The sequence below is a fragment of the Xiphophorus hellerii genome, chromosome 11, assembly GCF_003331165.1.
Source record: "Xiphophorus hellerii strain 12219 chromosome 11, Xiphophorus_hellerii-4.1, whole genome shotgun sequence".
In the NCBI taxonomy this organism is placed as follows: domain Eukaryota; kingdom Metazoa; phylum Chordata; class Actinopteri; order Cyprinodontiformes; family Poeciliidae; genus Xiphophorus; species Xiphophorus hellerii.
Window position 1 is genome coordinate 19,230,351 of NC_045682.1, and position 19,250 is coordinate 19,249,600.

General features: G+C 39.5%; 1 protein-coding gene across 2 annotated transcripts in view; it reads left to right on the top strand.

Annotated features, from left to right (window-relative positions):
• Positions 1–19,250, top strand: part of spns2 (SPNS lysolipid transporter 2, sphingosine-1-phosphate) — a 78,641-nt gene that overhangs the window by 28,944 nt on the left and 30,447 nt on the right. For both annotated transcript variants that reach the window (XM_032576383.1, XM_032576384.1), the window contains exons 3-4: positions 13,345–13,481; positions 17,852–18,003. In XM_032576383.1, coding sequence (XP_032432274.1) covers positions 13,345–13,481; positions 17,852–18,003 — 289 coding nt within the window. The remainder of the gene's footprint in view (positions 1–13,344; positions 13,482–17,851; positions 18,004–19,250) is intronic.

Sequence of the window (19,250 nt, forward strand, 5' to 3'; positions counted from 1 at the left end):
CCAAGTGATTCCATTGCAGTATTGTTCACCGGCCCGTACACCACCCCACACCTCCCACCTCCCTCCCTGCTGTGATAAGAATAGAGCGATGACCTGATGATGCATTGACATCACAGCAGTGTGGCTGTGTGTCTCCGTCTCTGGTTGTTTTATTAGGCCATGTCTCCAAAGGGGGCAGCTGTTGGGTGATGATTGGCCCTCTGCCTCAGTCGACTTCCTCACTTTCGCTTCTTGTTGATGGACCCGCGTCCTGCAGATGGAGGAATAAATACACAACCAGGTCTTTCGTAAATTTTCATGCGGATTTGGTCTTGCTTGCATTTCCAAGTGCAAACAAATGTGGAGGACGGCCATGCAAATCTGAAGCAGAAGTCAGCGGCCAAGCGTTTGGGAGCATCGACTCTGTGACAGATTTTCTCCTCTTCTGAGCGCGGATTGATTGCTGCTATGTCAGGCTGCTCCTCTCCTGCAGCCATGTGACATCAGCAGATCAATCGACTACATACGGACACTTTGGGTCGCTCCCAATCGGACACGTGCGGTCCATTCGTGTTGCTGATCTGTTTTCAAACAGTGTGCGTGTTTTTGTGTCTCAACTTCAGTTTTCATGCTCCATCATTGCCATCGCAAATCATCAACACACGCATGTTGGGCTTGTCATTGGGTTGTCCCTCCCTGCAGTTGCTGCAGTAACAGGCAGGAATAGAAAAACTCCTCTCTCTGCGACTGAAAATGATTCAAAAATAATAAGCACCCTCGGTGTCCCCAGCAAATTCTACATTGCTCATTTTTGTTTGTTCACGGTCGGATAAACCTACCGACTCTCTTCACTCATACCAGATTGCTTGCCATGTTTGGATGTAAGTAACGCGCAAAAGACCAGGCCCCGGTTTGCTCCAGCCAGCAGGGCCGTGTAATTCTCCCCAGATGCAGCTCTTGTGTCGACCAGGTATAGTGGAAACATTCCCTGCAGCTGCAGAGACGAGCCATCAGAGTGGCTGCGACACTCAATAAAATAAAAGGTTGGCTTAGCATGCCAGCTTCTGCAGGAATTAGCTGCTCATTTTATAGAAACCGGGCTGCATATGGGATTTATCAGATGGGACGCAACGCTCTGGTAATGCGGCGTTGTTGAAATGTGAGCTGGAAGGGATTCTTGGAGAATAACCAGGGATCAGAAAATGTCAGGAATGCAGAAACGTTTGGGGCTCCGACACGCAGGAGGGGAATCCACGATGAGGAAACGTGATGCACGGGAATGTGTGAGAAGTTTCAGTCTCTCACAGTGGCTCAGGTGTCCTACTCACACCGAAGTTATGTGCTACACCCTCCCACAGCAGTCCTTTAAAACCATTAGACGGAGAAACAAGGCTGCCCCTCCTTTTCTTTAGAAGCGAGAGAAGCTGCAGAGCAGCCAGCTCTACTACCAGCTAAAGATTTCTTTAGCTGGTAGTTTCTGTCATGATTCAGATGATTTTTGTCAATGATAAGCCTCTGTAGAGATTGATGACTGCAACAGAACAACACGTTTCGAACAGGTTTTCTGCTCTGTGTGCTCGGGAAGAGAAAAATGTAAAACATGCAAAACTCATGATCTGTTTACTGGAATTAAACACATAGGTGTGATTGTGTAGTCTGAAAGCGAAAGAAACATTTTCAGGTCTCCAGTTCGGGTGGAAGGACTGCTGACCAGCTCTGTTTACACTGGCTCTGGATGCCTCTCAAAAATAGTTTATATTAAACACCACTGGGTAAATTAAATCTTTGGATGTTTTGTCTTGGACCTTCATACCCTTCAGGCTTTTCATTAGTTTTGTTAACCCCTTTAAATTTGACCAGTGATTTCTGTTCGATTCAGGAAAGACACTGAGAGTGGATTTGATCCACATGAGTCTACAGTAACTTGAATTTACTTTAGGTCTGATGTGGATGGGTGGTTTAATGTTATATTCTCCCTAACTGAAAAAAACCCCCCACTCCTTTTAATTAACCTGTTAACCCTCAACCCCAGAAAATACAATGGAAAAATGGCACACAGGCGTTCTGCTGCATGTTAAGGGGTTTTAATACAAATCTTCAATAATGTTCCTCTTTGGCTGTGTATTCTGTGTCTATATATTCTCTTTTTGAACTTGAGGTGCACTTCACTGGTTTTGCTGTTTTGTTACTCAAAAGCAAAGAATCAAAAGAAAGCGCGGAGCTTCTTCTGTTGCTGAAAAAATGTCTCCTACTTCCTTCTAACTCAATATCAAACCAAGCAGATGAAATAAATAACTGCGAACTGTGATGAGAACATTAACTCTTGTTAATACCGTTAGAAATATCTTGTGATTGTAGACCAATTATGTGCCTATAATTTTATAATTATAAATTAATGTATGTGCCTATAATTTTATAATTGTAGGCACATAATTGATCTATAATTTTTTACTTACTATACACACAAATTCTTGATTCCTACAAGTTAGATGCGCCGAGTCTGACTGAGAAAGCCACAGACAGTTCAACAACAACCGACATCTTAATATTAATTATTTTTAAAAAGCCTGGGACAACAGGTACTTGGGATTGGATTTAGGTATTTAAGAATAAAGCCGTAATATATAACATTATCATACATGCATTATTAATGATGTTGTTCAGACTGCGCTCAGTCAGAAACAGTTCAGCATAAACCTGAGCGACTCAATGCCTTACTGTGATTATATTCTAGGCATTAGTTTTTATTAGAAATAACACCATGCTAATACAGGATTAGCTGTAAATAAGATGCACTGCACACAGAGAGAAGAGATGTTATTAAAGAGCTCTGCAATGCAGAGGTTTACTGATGTTGCTAATTAACTGTCATACTGTTTTGTTCCTTCCTTTTTCTTCTTTTCGTTTCATTTTTCACTCTGAAATGTGTTTCCTTGCACGTCTTTCTGTACTTGAATGTGCACAGTTGCCTTAAATGCAACCAAAAACGCTTTATTTCTGTTACATTTGATGGCATGTCTGTAATTTTGTGCCATCGCGTCTTCAGTCGGCTTCCCAGCCGATTAAAATGTCACCAGGAACTAGGGCTGATTGATGCATTAATTGTGATCTGATTAATTGTGATTAATCGATTGTTGAAATAACCGTCAACTAATTTAGGGATCGATTAATCGTTAACAGGAGTGTACAAACTCAAAGAAACGTCCATTTGCTTTAAGAACAGCAAACTCAGAGCAGTATTTAAGGCGAAACTGTAAAAATATATCTACATTTACAGTTAAGATAACTAAAAAAAAAAACAGAATTCCTTAAGTGGCATAGTTTTGGATTCACCTGGTTCAAATTCTGTTTAAAAAAAAACATACATTTCCTAACAAACACCTTTTGCTATTAACCTGTCATGCAAAAGTTAAACATTGAATCTATAAATAATCAAGTATTCACTAAAGGAATGCTATGTTACTGGATTTTGGGCCAAAAAAAATATTGAAAAATGTGTTTATTTGCATCTTTTAATGTATTTCTAATATTGTATTAAAAGGCTTAAATAATTAAATGAATGTGACAGTGTTATTTATGTACAGTACAGACCAAAGGTTTGGACACATCTTTTAATTCAATGAGTTTCCTTTATTTTCATGACTATTGACATTGTAGATTCACACCGAAGGCATCAAAACTATGAATAACACATGTGGAAATATGCACTAAACAAAAAAGTGTAAAACAACTGAAAATACCCCTTATATTTTAGTTTCTTCAAAGTAGCAACCTTTTGCTGTGATTACTGCTTTGCACACACTCTGCATTTTCTAGATGAGCTTCAAGAGGTAGTCACCTGAAATGGTTTTCACTTCATAGGTGTGCCCTGTCAGGTTAATAAGTGGGATTTCTTGCCTTATAAATAGTCATGAAAATAAAGAAAACCCATTGAATTAGAAAGGTGTGTCCAAACTTTTGGTCTGTACTGTATATCCGATTAATCGTTAATACTTGTTAGTTGCTTTCCTACCTGGAACAGAGCCGAGTGATTGGTTTCAGTTCTGAAAAAGGATACTGGAGCGTCCAGTACAGTAAATTCTTTGTGTGATGACATCCTCGGTATGCAGGGTTGGGTTACCTGTTGTGTTTCCACAGCAAAGCCTGCAACACGCGACACGGTATGCGATCTGAAAGGGTTGATCAGTGTGGGTTTTGTGTTGCATGGAGTGTTTTGTCATTATTAAAGGTGAGTCACTGGTTCACTATGGTGACACACAGAGATGCTTCCCAAAATTAGCAACAGCATAATCTCTCATTGTGTAGGGAATGAAGAATTTCACCTCTGACACGAGAGTCCATTCGACACGCTGCGCCGAAAGGGGCCGTCATTTAAGGTGTTGCAATGATGAAACGTGCAGAGGCGCAAAGGTGGAAGAGAGTAAACACGCACTGAAGGTCTGTGGTGTATTTACAGAAGTCGAGTGTTTGCACCTCAGGCACACACCCTGTCCACTGCGGACAGGTCAAAGCGGCACTCGGACGTGTTTTTTTTGTTGTTTTTTTTGTGCTGCCAAGCGGCCACTCCTTGACTGCAGACATGCACAGACTTGCAGAAGGGATCTGCTTCTCCTGTTCCTGTAATTCAGCCTCTGGCAGCTGATGGACATGCAGATTCATCAAACTGTGGTTCCTCGTTTAGACAGTCTGGCTGCATAGCTGTGAGGGCCACTGAGGGCCTTAAGGCCACTTCGGGAAATAACCAAATATCTAACGAATTTGGGGCAGTAAATATAGAAATTATGTTTGCATTAAAAAACTCTCAGACAGTGACATTTAATTATCCTTTCATTTGGTACTTGCATCCAAATTCTTACTTCCTTTCCTGCAGTTTGCTTGATGGGTTTCACAATGACATAAATATGTTAAGTACCTCACATTTAATGTTTTCAATCTCAGAGGAAAAGCATAATGGAGACACCCTAACATTTTTGGTTTGCACCGTTACTGTCGGGAGAAGAAGCTGTGCTGCATTTTTAACACACATATAAAAAAGAAAGCAATTGATTATCTCACATCCACGTAAGCAGCCGGCTGTATTTTTTTTATTTTTTTTGCAATAAAAGTGAAGGATCAAATGAGGGTGGCGTCCAGCAGCCGGATGCAGAGCTTTTGGTAGTAGTGGGGGCAGAATCCTGCGTTTCACAGGGAAATCTCCATCAAGGAATATCAATCAGACACACACGCACATCTCTGCATATCCTCCTGATGCAGTGGAGAGTGAGTCACCCAGAGAGGTATTGTTGTGACTGGCCGATCAAAGTGTGGGCCGGCTATCTCCTTGTGTGAGGAATGGTAAAGTGTTTAGGCGGGGTGTTCTGTACGTAGAGGCAGCTTCCTTTTTTTTTGGCTACGGTTTATTTCACAACCTCATAAAGATGAAGCGTAATTAGATACTGATTTAAATAAGCACCCTTTAATGTTCGGTGTTTTCAGGCCCGATAGTCCGGTCTTGGTTCGACTGGGAACCAAAGTTGTAACATTTGTTACATTTTCAGCTGGTGCAGTTCGCTTTCTCACTGCACTGTGTCAAAATGAACCAAACCCTTTGAAAAAACCTGTTCACCCTCCTCGCCTGTGGTGGCGCTGCACCAAGAGCCACTGAAGGAAACGACACGGAAACTTCAGAGGACATGAGCTCAACTTTCATCCATACCTCCCCAAATTAACTGGACGTTTCTAACCAAACGAACTAGAGTTTGATTAAACAGGGCTGGTTTGAATCCAAGCTTAGGAAGAACAATAAGGCATAACGATAAGATAAGATAAGATAAGATAATATATTCTTTATATCTTAAATAGTATAAAGAATATCTTTACCTTATCATAAAGATAAGGTAAAGATATTCTTTATTTTCCCCTAAGGGAGTTTCTTCGAGCGTAGAAGTGCAAGAACTACAAAATACCACAACAATATAAGTACATAAGCGTACAGTACAGATAATAAAACTATTGATTTCAAGGTTTTAAAACAGCAGTTTCACCCTGGCATCTGAAAACAAGAACAATACATGGATAAATAATTAAATTAATGTACAAGATAAAAATAACTTGAAGTGCAATAAAGGAATTCCCTGCCATTCTCCCAAAACCATCAACACATGTTGAAAAGAAAACCTGCCGATGTTTTTCCATCAACAGAGTGCCACTTACAACGATGGATAATAAATGATAACAGTGATTAGTTATTAAAATTGAAGGTGGCTAACACTGATTGACTTTTTTAGCATCTTGTAGCTGAGTCTGCCTATCAGCATCAGCTAACTGCTCACATACCTCCTCATTTCTCCATCTTGTCCCTCTGCCAGGACTGACAAGATAATTAACCTGTGACTAGCGTCGCTGCAGCTGCACTGTAATGTTACACCCAAATACCGGATGTAACAGCCAGAGCAGTCTGCACTATACCTGGAGATTATGTCTCAGGCTTTCAGCTTCCGTCCTCCCAGGTACCTGATGCGCATGGAGGCTGTGAGAAAAATGCTCGGCATCTCATTAGGAATTTGAAGAATATTATTTTGGCTCTTTCGCTCGAGGTGAACGTGAAACTGAAAATAGTTTGCTTTGTCAGGGGAAGGCGTGATATTCTCACAGTGTTATGACTTAAAGTAAAACTGTTTTTTTAAGTCTGTTAAAGAAACAGTTAAATGACACATTCCTGGGGGTCATCTGTCGTCTTGTTGCCGTTTCAGACTTAATGTTTCGGACTTAAATGTAAAAATATGAACAAAGAGTTGTTTTGGGTTTTTTTTTATAGGAAAACAATAATTTTATACACGAGCTAAAACAAAAACAGAGAATAAACACACTTATTGTATAGAACATCAATGCTAACTAGTGTCACAAGTTAGCATTAGTTAGATACTCATGCAGCTAGCCTGCAGTGTGCTGCTTACCAAACATGCTAACTTGCTAGCTGTATTGTTAAAAGTGTTTCATTAAAAAAGACTGGCAGGTGAAGCTCTTTTATTTCCACACTGTCCCCGTTTGTGTTTCTTGTTACCAGATTTTTTTCTAAACAGTTAATTTCTTTTCTTTCATGTAAATTAAGGAAAACATGTATGAGTTTTCTTTTAGCCAGCTGAATGGAAGCGAACAGCATCAAGTCGGGGATTTTGCTGACACATTTTCAGCGTTTCGTTAAAACTGTAGGGATGGTGAAGCAGAATTTTCTACCGTTCTACGACTTTTTAACACCCTGCCAGGTTACCAGTATATGACTCAGTCATAGTCACAAGTACATAACCGAGAGTCCAGCTATCTGAAATGATTAACCTGTTTGCTCTACGCAAGCTTTAAAGTCTTAAGCGATTAAAACCCCCATTGTCCTGAAAGCTTTACACGACTTTCAAATGTTACAGTAAGCACTCCCTAAATTTACCACCGGATTATTATTATTATTTTTTGCACAATAATTCACTTCCAAACATCCTTTTCGAGTCACTGTTGAGGAATTTCCAATTCGTCACGACCTGTAAACAATGGCTTTTAAAAGGCGAGGAATGCGTGTTAGTCAGGCTAATAGCGAGGCCGATGTTTGTTACATAAGCCTAATGATAATGGCAGGATGCGAGCTGATACTGTAGGGCTTGTTTGAGTTGCAGTGTACGGTTGAGTCAGTTCGCTGAGAGGTACGTGAGGTCACTGGTCTCCATCATCACGCCAGCACCGCATCCTCACTTAAACTTATTCCATGGTTATTTTGTGCCAATGCGTCTAGAAATGAGTACCGCATTGATATTTACCCGCACAATAGGAAACACTAATGTCCTCTTTGTTTGATGGTTGTAATATTGCATGCTGTGATGATCAAAATTAATCACTCAACACAAACCAGATGGTCTATTAATTTCCTTATGAAAAAAAGAGCAGTTTTTTTTCCCCGACTCACTGTATTCCAGGTATCGTCTTGTCCTGCTCTGCATTTGTGGCATTCTTTTTGTAAGAATAAGATCTGAATCTCTTCCGCTGTGTCAACCGCAGGAACGTGCATTTGTTGTGCTCCGCTGCTGAAAATATGAAGGAACGGCAACGAGATGACAGATGACCCTCAGGAATGTGTCATTTAAAACTAGCTAAGCTACCTTTAACCGTACTGGACGGCCTCTCCTGAAGCTGAAACGTTTTGTGGGTAGAATTGTGAGGAGAATTTAGAAATCCTGATTTGTTGAACATGCTTAATTAGCTTTGTTAAAGGTAAACAATATATTTTCTAACTAGATTAAAAAAAAGTTTTTTGCTTTTTTGTTACAATGAGATCATCAAGCTAATGTAATAAATCAGATCGTCTAAGTAATTTTAATACTAGACTGATAACACGAGTAAATGCAAAGTGTGGTTATAATTGATTTTTTTTTCTTCTTTTAATCAAATAGCAATTTAAACCACCTTGGCACTACGTGAAAAACTGATGTCCCTCTTTGTTAAATCCGGAATTAACTCTGATTAACTACATTTGTCTTCTAAAGGTGAATTCAGTTTTATTAGCCACACCTTGGTCTGATTACAACATGACCTGTAAGCCAGTCTGACAGCATGAAGTAGGCTAAACACCTCAAAAAGCAACACATCCTGCCTCCATCTAAAGGAATTCAGCAATAAGTATGGAAAAAGAAGTCACTGACAGCCATTTTCAACGTGTTATGCACATTATTCATTTAGTGCATGTCTATATTAGCCGGTTCTGGAGGCTAAAGCTAACATCCAATCCAAGAAACACCACAACGTGAAATTGAAGAAGTTCAGAGAGTAGGCAACAATTTTGTAATCGCTTTAAAAAGTTGAGCTATTTAAGTAGTTTTAGAGGATCACAGACGTGATCGTTTAGCGTCAGTGTGAGGCCTTGTGTGTAGACTGGCAGGAGATGAGCAGGGCTACTTCCTACAGAGTCTTTATTCCCACAGAGTCCAGGACATTTCCTGGTCTATATGAGTGGTTACAGGGTACAACATGTGTTTTAGGTCTCTGAGGCAGCGTCATGTAGGAAGAACCCTCAACTGTTGACTTCAGAAGACCCACAAAAAAATAAATCAAACTTTCTGTTGCTTATTTTTTGAAATGCAAATTTCACACCAACATGCTTCCATGTCTATGCAGGGCACAGGCTTTACTGCGAGTCTCTACACTCATTCCAAGCGCTCCAGAATGAGATGATAAAAGGCGATAACTTCACTAGTTAAGGTTTGGTTTGATTCTGTGTAGCAAGAAACTCTCTTTCTTCAAAAGGGTGTGTCTGTCTCTTTTCAATTTAGGCATCCAAACAAAAACCTCTGAGTTTTCATGACAGGTGATGGTAGCTAATCAAAAGAGAGATTTCTTTACTGTCACATGAGTTTAAATCCAGCTCTTAGCTGTGGCTCTACGTACAACTAAGACTCCGTTCTTTAGTGACACCGTAACATTTTTATTGCGAGCCCGTCGCTCGTTTATACGCCTCCGGTTACCAGAGTCTCCGACATGGGTACTTTTTGTACTCATGTGTAAGCCAAGAGTCAAAAGCGCATTCGTGTTTCAACGACATGATAAGATCATAGCGCCATGTAGTGGCTTGGCATAACCGGATTCAAGGTGTCTTTCTAAACGTGGAACATTTCCCCAATCAACATTGAAAACACTGGCAGTGTTTCCACACGGTGGTGTTGTGAAAACTTGGCCTAAAAGTGTTTTTTATATATATTACATATTTGTTTTGCCTTGGGTTTGGAACCTTCTTACTTAGATGTGACCTTATCTGTTTCCCTTTAGTCTGTTCTTCTTTGTTTAATCTGAAATAATACGTTTTAAGGAAAGATGAACGTGATTAGACTGTCAAAGCCTGACTTCATTTGCATGTGATGACATCGTTATGAGGTGATAATGTGGCTCAAGAGAATGAAAAGCTAATCAACAAATTACAGGAAATGCCACACACACACACACACACACCCGCCGTCATGCAAACACTCGCGGGTGGTGACATTTGTGCCTCCTACTGACTTCCAGTAGGAAAAACACTAAAAATCTGATATGGCTCCAAGCAGCTAAACAGTGACATTGGCAGCTCATTAAAACCCATGTGGACCAGCTGGTGGTGGATGATTGGTGACCTCTCCCATGTCTTATCTTGACTGCAGAATCCACCATTGAACGTGTGTGTGCGCGCGTGTTGTGTGTGTGTGTGAATGTGTGTGTGAGCTAGGATATCTCCTGCAGTGATATGGCTTCTGGCTGGGTTGATACAAATCATTTAAGAAAACTGGCCGTCACTCAGCAGTGAACTTAGTGTTCTTTAATGAACGTTGACAATGGACGCTGAGAAAAGGTTTGGATGAGGACAAAAAGCCAGACGTCACATCCAAGAGCTGCTCAATACTTGTTACGCAACGATCCTTTAAAGGCAAACACAACCCTTATACCTTGTAAAACATATATTAGTAAACCAAATTAGATTTCAGTTTGTTTTAATATCAGTTTTCTAATATTCTGTTTTTCTGTCATTAAAATAACAGCATTGAAGTTAAAAGGGTAGATTAATATCTATAATATTATTGTCTTCCAATAAATCAGATCAAAATTGGACCATGGTGCCTTTTTTTGTGTTTTGTAGCTCAAATGCTGAAAACTGATTTTTTTTTTTTTTTTAAACTCTTGCATAAATTATCCAAAAGGTATGAAACCTATTAGTATTTACATTAATGTAGCATCTGCTTGATTTATTTAGTTATTTTTGGATAAGCTTTTTTTTTTTTTGCTTCATAAAGATTAAATCAAGTTTAGTGGCAAACACTTTGACATGTACGTAGCTTGGTCTTTCAGAGAATAATCAAAAAGTGTAAATATATGTTTTTGTTTTTGTTTGTAGAGTTTAAAAAGCACATCATTTGTACACAGGCAAATAATATAAATAATATTATAGCTCTTCTTATTTAAGTAACAAATGCTGCATGAATACCATGAGCATCAAAGTGTTCAGTGACTAATCTAAATACCTGCCACGATATTATATAAAAAGATTTTATTATATTAAGTAACTGTTCTCCTAAAAATAGATTTTTAAATGGATATCCTTTCTCTTCTTTTTTTTATTACACCAGAATATCACATGTTGAAAACGACAGCTTCTATAATCTGATTATTGTCTCTTATCCTGCGGGTTGGACTCAGCAGCTGTGGGACTGCGATGCCTCTATCTTATGTAACGAGACCCCCGTCCTCCTCCTCCTCATTTTGCTCTCTCATCTGTCCCTCTGTGTTCCTCCTCTGTATGTTTAGCCTGATGATATGACACAACACTTACCCAGTTTACCCCAGCGCTGTCAAGGGCAACATTTCTGCCCCTATTTGGTTTTTTGGGGGTTTTTTGCTCTGCGTACACAGAAAAAAAACCCTGAACTCTGCTTTAAAACTCCTTACATCTGCTTGGATCTTCTTCATATATGTTGCCTAAAAGCCTCCACAACACGGGCGTAGCTATCCAAGTACAGCCAGGTTGGGCAATTAGAGGAGCACTTGTGTTCATTTAACTGAAACATAAGTTCGCTTGTACGAAATTAAGGCAGGAATTATTTATGGAGTAGCAGGCACAGAGGTCCTCTTCATCTGCAGCGCCGCTGTGTGATGTATTGCTTTAAACGGCTTCAGATCTGGTTTGCGTAATTATAATTCCAGCTGTTTTACATTAAACCCTGACATGTACCCAGATCCCCCTCTAAACCCGTCCACAGCTCTCTTTATTTAGTTTGATGGTGACACTTGCAGCCTAATTCTGTCACTTTTTTCAGCCTGTGACTCCTTAAAGAGCTGCTGTAGGAGGCTGCGTCTCTGGAACACTTCATTTTTACCTCCGCCGTTTGTCTTCATAAATCTAATCACCCACAAATGATCTTATCAGTGCTCTGCATTTAATGCTCTCGTGCTGAGGTACTTGTAATAAGTGTAGGTGAAGTATAATGTGATCCCTGTTAGAGGCGTCCTCTGGCAGTCCTTGTCTGTGTCTCTGGCACGCTGCTGTCTCACAGCTGATCTGAACTGGACCGGTCCTGACTTAACAAGTCGACCAGGAAACTGAAAACAGTTTGCTCAGCTCAGCTGGGATTTTTCGGGGGGACTTTCACAACAAAGTGCAATGAAGCAACAAAGTAACGAAATGCCTGCACAGGCATAAGCGGGTATGAGATTCTCTCGGTATGATAAAAGTAGCATAGTTTTCACCTAAATGTTCACCAAAAAGCCATGACATCATCTAATCGCTTACTTAAAACAGAAAACCAGCATTTATTTTGACTGCTGCTGCAATATTATGGCAGGTATAATCATGTTATCTACTGCATTTGTTTTCTAAATGTTTTTGGTAAATGAATTTAAGCAAGAAATAAAAATGTCAACCCAAATTTAGAAGTTATTTTAACATGCTTCTTGCACATAATTTTTTTTTTTTTTGTGGTTTGGCTCTTTATAGAATAAAATAAACATTAGGAACTATTAGGTTAGTCACAACGAATCAGTTATTTAAATAATCGTTAACTAATTTGGTAATCGATTGATGGATTCAGACTTTATAAAGGCCATTTACTGAAAGAACAACACACTCAGAGCAGTAATTAAACCAAAACTCTACACAAAATGTGCACATTTTGTATTTAAGATAAAAACAACATGTAAATATCTACCCAGAACTCCTCAAGTAGCATGGTTTTAGTTTCATCTGGTTCAAATTTTGTAAAAATAAAAAAATCCCAAAAGAAAATCTATTAAGCTCCTCTTGCTAGCCGATTGTTGTTTGGTTAATCCAAAAAGTAATCAGCAGATCCGCCCCACACTGTTGATGTTAAGTTGAGCAGAAAGGGCTCAGCTGCTCACATGTTGATGCTACAGATGCATCCTTTGCTACAAATGATCACTAAACGAATGCTTTGTTATTGCAATGTTTATTTTTCTTAAGAAAAAGGAACTGAAATCTTTGTTTATTTGCATATCTTAATTTATTAAGATATGCAATATATAAAAAGAGCTTAAGTGGCTCATATGTCAGGCTATCGTCCTCTTTTAGTTTGAATATTTTTATTTGATGTAAATGACCAGAAATGTCCAAATTTGTCCTTCTTGTGAGCCAAGAAAATGTGTAGTGAGCTTCTTCTAGCTACCAGTGCAAAGCAACAAGTGGGGGAGGGGCGGCTCTGTTATTTTCTACTTCATATTGCCACAGAGTTCAGTCAAGTTCTTTTTAAAAGCCTGTTAGGTTTGTTGTTGTGCAGACCAACAAACCTAACAGCAGTAAATAATAAATGCCTGTCATTTCTTGTTCCTTTACTGTAACCAAAGTAACATTTCCTTTCTTTCCCTCCACAGTCTTCATCTGCAGCTTCATGGTGGCTGCTCCCATCTTCGGTTACCTGGGCGACCGCTTCAACAGAAAGGTCATCCTGAGCTGTGGCATTTTCTTCTGGTCTACTGTGACCCTGTTGAGCTCGTTCATCGGCAAAGAGGTACGGCGTAGCTCCCGCTCTCACGGAAACCGCCGGTCAGCGGCAGCCGGGAAGCCCCCTCCCCTTCCCCGCCCCCCCGCCGTCGCTCTGTCAGACGTCTTCCCTTGGACAGTAATAAGCTAATTAGTCTGTTGTGATTTGGATATGCTCGACATTAAGGCAAGCGAGATAAAATGACACGCTCGTTAAGTCAGACAGCAGCTTTTCCTTTGAAGACATTCTTTAAGTCTGCAGCCTTCCCTCGCTGTCCCACTCTCTCTATCTCACTGACTGCCAGCCAGTCAACTAATGAAGGGTCATCCGTTGGAGTTGTATCAATTACAGTCTTGTGGAAGATTAGGCCGTGCCGTTTCATTGCCCATAAATGTATGGATGGTCCAGCTAGGTAGGCCTGATGTTCACCCCAGATAGAATTTCTGCAGAAATGGATATGTGGCATTAAGGGCTGAGTTAGTTACGTTAACGCAGCGCGCGACACGTCTGCAAAGCAGCATTATGGAGTCCTGCAGCGTCGTGTCTCTGGTGAGTAAGCCGGCTCGCTGCCATAGCTCTTCATATTTGAGGACGGGAGTGACAGTGCAGAGATGACGGATGGTCTCAGGAGGCCACACTTTGATGGAAATCCTCCTCAGACTCATCCGCTTGGAGCTAAAATTGCAGGCTCTTGCCCGTTGAGGACGAACAACAGGAAAATAAGCCCTGACTGCTTGTGTCAAGGGTCTCTTCCCCTCTGACAGATGCCATGTATGATGCAGAGTGTGGACAAGCTTGTGCCAGTCAAATGAGACAAGACTGGTTACCTGTTACGTAACTGCACCAAGCCACTGAGGGATGGAATATACATCATGTAAGGAAATGTTAACGACCACTTATAACTGATTACTGTTATTACGCATTTAGGGGCTATTTTTTTCTGTTTGGATTTGCAGCAGATTTGTAGTCCGGATCTTATGTAACAGAAATCCACCGACGGCACACGGTTTTCTGCACGAATGCAGTGGACTGCAATTAAAATGATCACTTTTCTGTAATTAGAAACACATCTGCCGCTTCACGCGCCTGACTTGCAGCGAAACACCTTGTTGTGCAGCAATCTGCACCTCTTTAATTTCCTCTCATTTTTTCCTGCAATTTTCTTCTTTCGTCATTAGAATCCAAGATTAGTTTCATTAACTCGCACTTCAAAGGATGTTAAATGAAATGTGAGACAATTTCTTAAGCAGTTGTGTTTCTTCTTTTATGGGAGTTGACAGCATTTTCCTCACTTAGATTTTATTGTTTAATAGCCTGCAGTTTGACTGCCAAAAACACTCTTGAGGCTCGTTGTAATTCAACCATTTGTGACTAAAATAGGTTTTAAGAAGTTTGTTTTCCCTTTCAGAATTGGCTACATATAAAAATGTGCTGATTAAACACAGATTGAGAGGTCAAATGTAGGTGAATCGTTTGACGTGCCTCTATACAGAAGGCTGAATGGATAAGGGTGACGTAAGTGAACAGAGGTGCAACCTGCAGTAAATCAGGGCAGGTTGATACAGCAGGATGCAGATGGACAAAAAGGTAAAAAAAAAACAACAAAAAAACCCAGAACATTTTTAGTTTTACAAGTTTTTTTTAGTTTTACTCTTCCCTATTTTTTTAAACCCAAATTTAATAATCTATACGCTATGATAGTGAGACTAAATGCAAGTGGAATGTATGCTAAGAAAACATATCAATTACAGCCAGTTATATTCTTCACCTATGACCTTTGAAAAATCATTGGCTATTCACGTTTATACTTCATGGGGTTAGCTGTAGCTTCACAAAGTGCTGCAGTTAAACTAACGAGAAGAAACTATTTGAAAAGTAAACTTGAATAAAATATTAAAGGCCTGGTAATATATTTGATTTTTTTTTTTTATTCAATCAAAACCTTTGTCTTTTTAAGTAGTCAAGGGAATGAGTCAGTTTTTCTAAAAGGGTTAGTAAAAGAAGATCTAAACATTTTTTTGTCAATGTCAACTTGTTTTATAAAGTCATAGTTCATCTGCCCTTCAAAAGAGAAATCCTAGTAAAAATAATAATTAAAATAGGAATAAAATATTTATAAAAGTCAAAATAAAAACAAACACCAGAAAAAGATTCCAGTGAACATAGTGAACCTATTGCTTACCTGTTAAACCTTTGCAGTAGCTCAAACTAGCATGAATCTCATAGTAGCATTTAGCTCATTTTAGCATATTAGCATGTAGCTGATATTACTGTGTCGCTTTAAATTAGCTACATTGATATGAAGCTTATATTCTTATGTAGCTTATATTAGCATGTTAGCATGTAGTTCATATTGGCATTTAGCTTACATTACGATTTAGCTTGCATGTGACTGAAAATAGTTTTAAAAAATGGCTTGAAGTAGCTTTTACAAGCCTTTTTTAAGTATTTGTAGTCTTAAGTCCACTTTCACAGTTTCTAAGCTAAATTTTAGGGGTTTTTCGCAACAGTTCTTAGACCATTTCGGTGTTTGTATCCTTGCTATTTGGTCCAAATACCAATGTGACACACACACAAAAGCAGCTGGTATTGAACTGCCAAAAAAATAAATATGTGCAGCTTTTAATACCTAATATGATCTGATGCCTTTGTCAATATCTTCAAAGGTTCAAGTGAACATGACAAACCTGTAAACATTTGTCCCAAAAGTATACAACTCATATTAGCAAGTAGCTTCTTAGCATTTCTTTTCATTTAGCTTATTAGAATGTAGCTCAGTTTAAGTTTGTAAAAGAACTATAATAAAAAATTGTTGGGGTTTTTTTCTAAACTTTTCTTTCATATCTTTGAAGTCAGTCTTTGTTGTGAAGTCACTTTCACAATTTCCAAGCCAAATACCTGTGGCGTTTTCTGGCATCTATCGGAGCTCTTTGGTGTGCAACTAGCATTTTTGGTCCAAACCTCGATGATATGGTGTGGCTGCAACCACACACAAAAGCTGCCATCATGATTCCACTAAACACCGGGCCACTAAAGGAAGAAAATAGATCGTGACTGAATCTTTTTAAGCAGCCAGACACAGATGTAGCTGTGAGAGCTAAGTGGGGTATTTCTCATAATCACTCAAATTCAGTAATACAAACCCGACTGGTGTAAAAATTGTCTGGAAACCTGTGCACATTTATCATTGACAACAATACAGCAGAGGGGTTTTACGGCCTGTAGAGGGAAATCTCTTGAGTGTCGTTTTACAAGAGGGTGTGTACAGTGTAGCCACTTGAGAATGTTTGCCGTCTCTTTGTAAGTGACCTCGTGACCCCGTGTCCCGGACTTCAACCAGCACAAAAGCCTGAGGTGTCAGCAGGGAACTCGGGTCAGCTCTGAGGATTCTTATTCCGCTGCCACGTTTATCCCTCATCACATAGCGGCCGCCTAGTGTCACAACAAGTGTCTACAGAGGACGTACAAGTGCATTGTATTAAATTTGAGAGCTGTGGAAGATTAATCAGACAGTTTTTAATGGACACAAGGCGCTGTAATAACAGTGTCACACACCGAGTTCCCATCCAACCAGTCCAAGATATGTTTTATTACCAGTGTGTGAGGCTTGCATCAGTTCACGGTGTGTGTGTGTGTGTGTGTGTGTGCGTGTGTGGGGGGACTGAGTTGAAGGGGGGAAGAGATTTCTTCTCAGCTTCGCAGGCAGACATGGAAACCTACATTCTGTGAATAGTGGTTGCTATGGAAACAGTTGACAATCTAGCTACCTACGCAGGTTCCTATGAATAAGAAGCTTTTAAAACTCTTCACCTCTTTTTCCACTTTGTGACACCCGATTACAGATAATGTGTCGCTGTTAGCCACTGAATGAAATTATATTTTAATGTTATCATTATTGTGTCGAATGAGTCCTTGTGTATTATTCTGCATTTTCACAATTTAAAATAAATAAATAAACAAAAAATCTGCAGTCAGGCTAATCAATGTTTTAAACTGAACCAGTACTGGTGTGGAGGGAGAAACCAAAGCATCACAAGAAGAGAGTTATTGAATAAATTTATTCTATTCAGTCTATCTCAGAAAAGTTCCATGTCTACTTTGTACTTATTTACACTTAATTTGTACTATTTAGGAGATTTAATGTTGTAACTAAAACACTAAAAAACAAACTTTTATGGTTTAAGTTACAGTACATAAACAAAAAGGAGTAAAAGCTTTTAGTCATAAAGAATTTGCATAGGAAGAAAGCGTGGAGGTGGAAAAAATCTTAAATAAGATGAAAAATGTGTTTTGTTTGATGTTGTGTTCAAAGAGACAGATTACCTGCTGTGCTCCACAGAGCTTATTGATTGATTTTTTTTCTTTCTGCTTCTTTTCCTTCTCTGTTTTCTCTGCAGTACTACTGGCTATTTGTGCTCTCCAGAGGACTGGTGGGCATCGGCGAGTCCAGCTACTCCGCCATCTCTTCCACCATCATAGGAGACATGTACACCAGCAACAGCCGCACCATGATGCTCTCCGTCTTCTACCTGGCCATCCCGCTGGGATCGTAAGTGCATCACGGCGAATTGGTACATGATGAGACCCATCAATCCAAGTCAGAAAGTTCTCACAGAGAGTCAACATTAAAAAAAAAGAAAAATACCAAAAATAAGAATTTTACAGGACATTCTCCCATGAAAATGTTGCTTAATCAAGAGTTTTCAACCTACTTTAACCTCAAAATGCCTACATGTAAGTCAGTGGGTTCTTTGGACACTGGTGTTACCTTGTTAGCTGTACACCTTTTTCTTACACTCAATTTTCTATTAAAATTCTTGGATTAAGCACTCAACTACATGGTGATATTTTAAAATTTGTGAGATGCACATATTGCAATGGATTCAATATACTGCAAAAACTCTAAATTGTAGGCCTGAACTTGTAATTATTTAATCAGATATTCATGGTTTCCCTCAGAAAACTTGCCAAGCCCGGTGGTTGGGGCACTCAGCAGTCATTCATCCAGCTGCTGTCGAGTTTTTGGGTTAAAAAATGTTTAAAGTTGACAGGAAATTTGAAAATATCACTTGAAAGATTGTATGATTAATACCTGAATGCCAACTTAAAATCTTTAAAAAATGCAAACATTTTAAAAAGACTTTAAAAAATAAGCAATGGCCAGCCTGGAAGGGGCACAAGTAAAGCCTGGTGGCCCGCCAGGCTGATAATACGCTGGGGGAAACCCTGGCTATTGAACTCAAACACTTTCAGGACAAAAAAAATCTAATCCTGGCTGTTAGCTGTGTAATGCTCCAATAGGAAAAGCTTCTGTTTAGGCTATTTTTTAAATATTTGTTTAGTTTTTTTAGGTGTAATGTGAAGGTGTGGGAGTTTGACACATTAATAAGCACAAATCCGAAGCCTTTTTCAGAAAAGAAATTAAGCCAAATTATGAAATACATTTGTGGTGCTGGATCATGGGAGTCAGTTAAGTCTCTCAGTGCACAACAACAAGAGTCTGAGCTGCAACATGCAGGTTGTTTACCGTCTTCTGCACTCACCATCCCTTGCTAGGCAGGACAGACGTGCTGCAGTTTCTCTAGCATCATAAACATCCTCAACGTGATAAATTCTGTAATTACATAACCTGTCACTTTAGATTATTTCCAGTTAAAACGCGGAGGTAAGCTGTTACATAACTAATTTCCTTCACTGCAAACATCAGTTCTTAAACTCCTATAGGAGACAATGAGACAGGAAAGACAACTGCCCTCCAAGTGGCCCCCTAAATATCCTGGTCGCTGTAAACTGCCC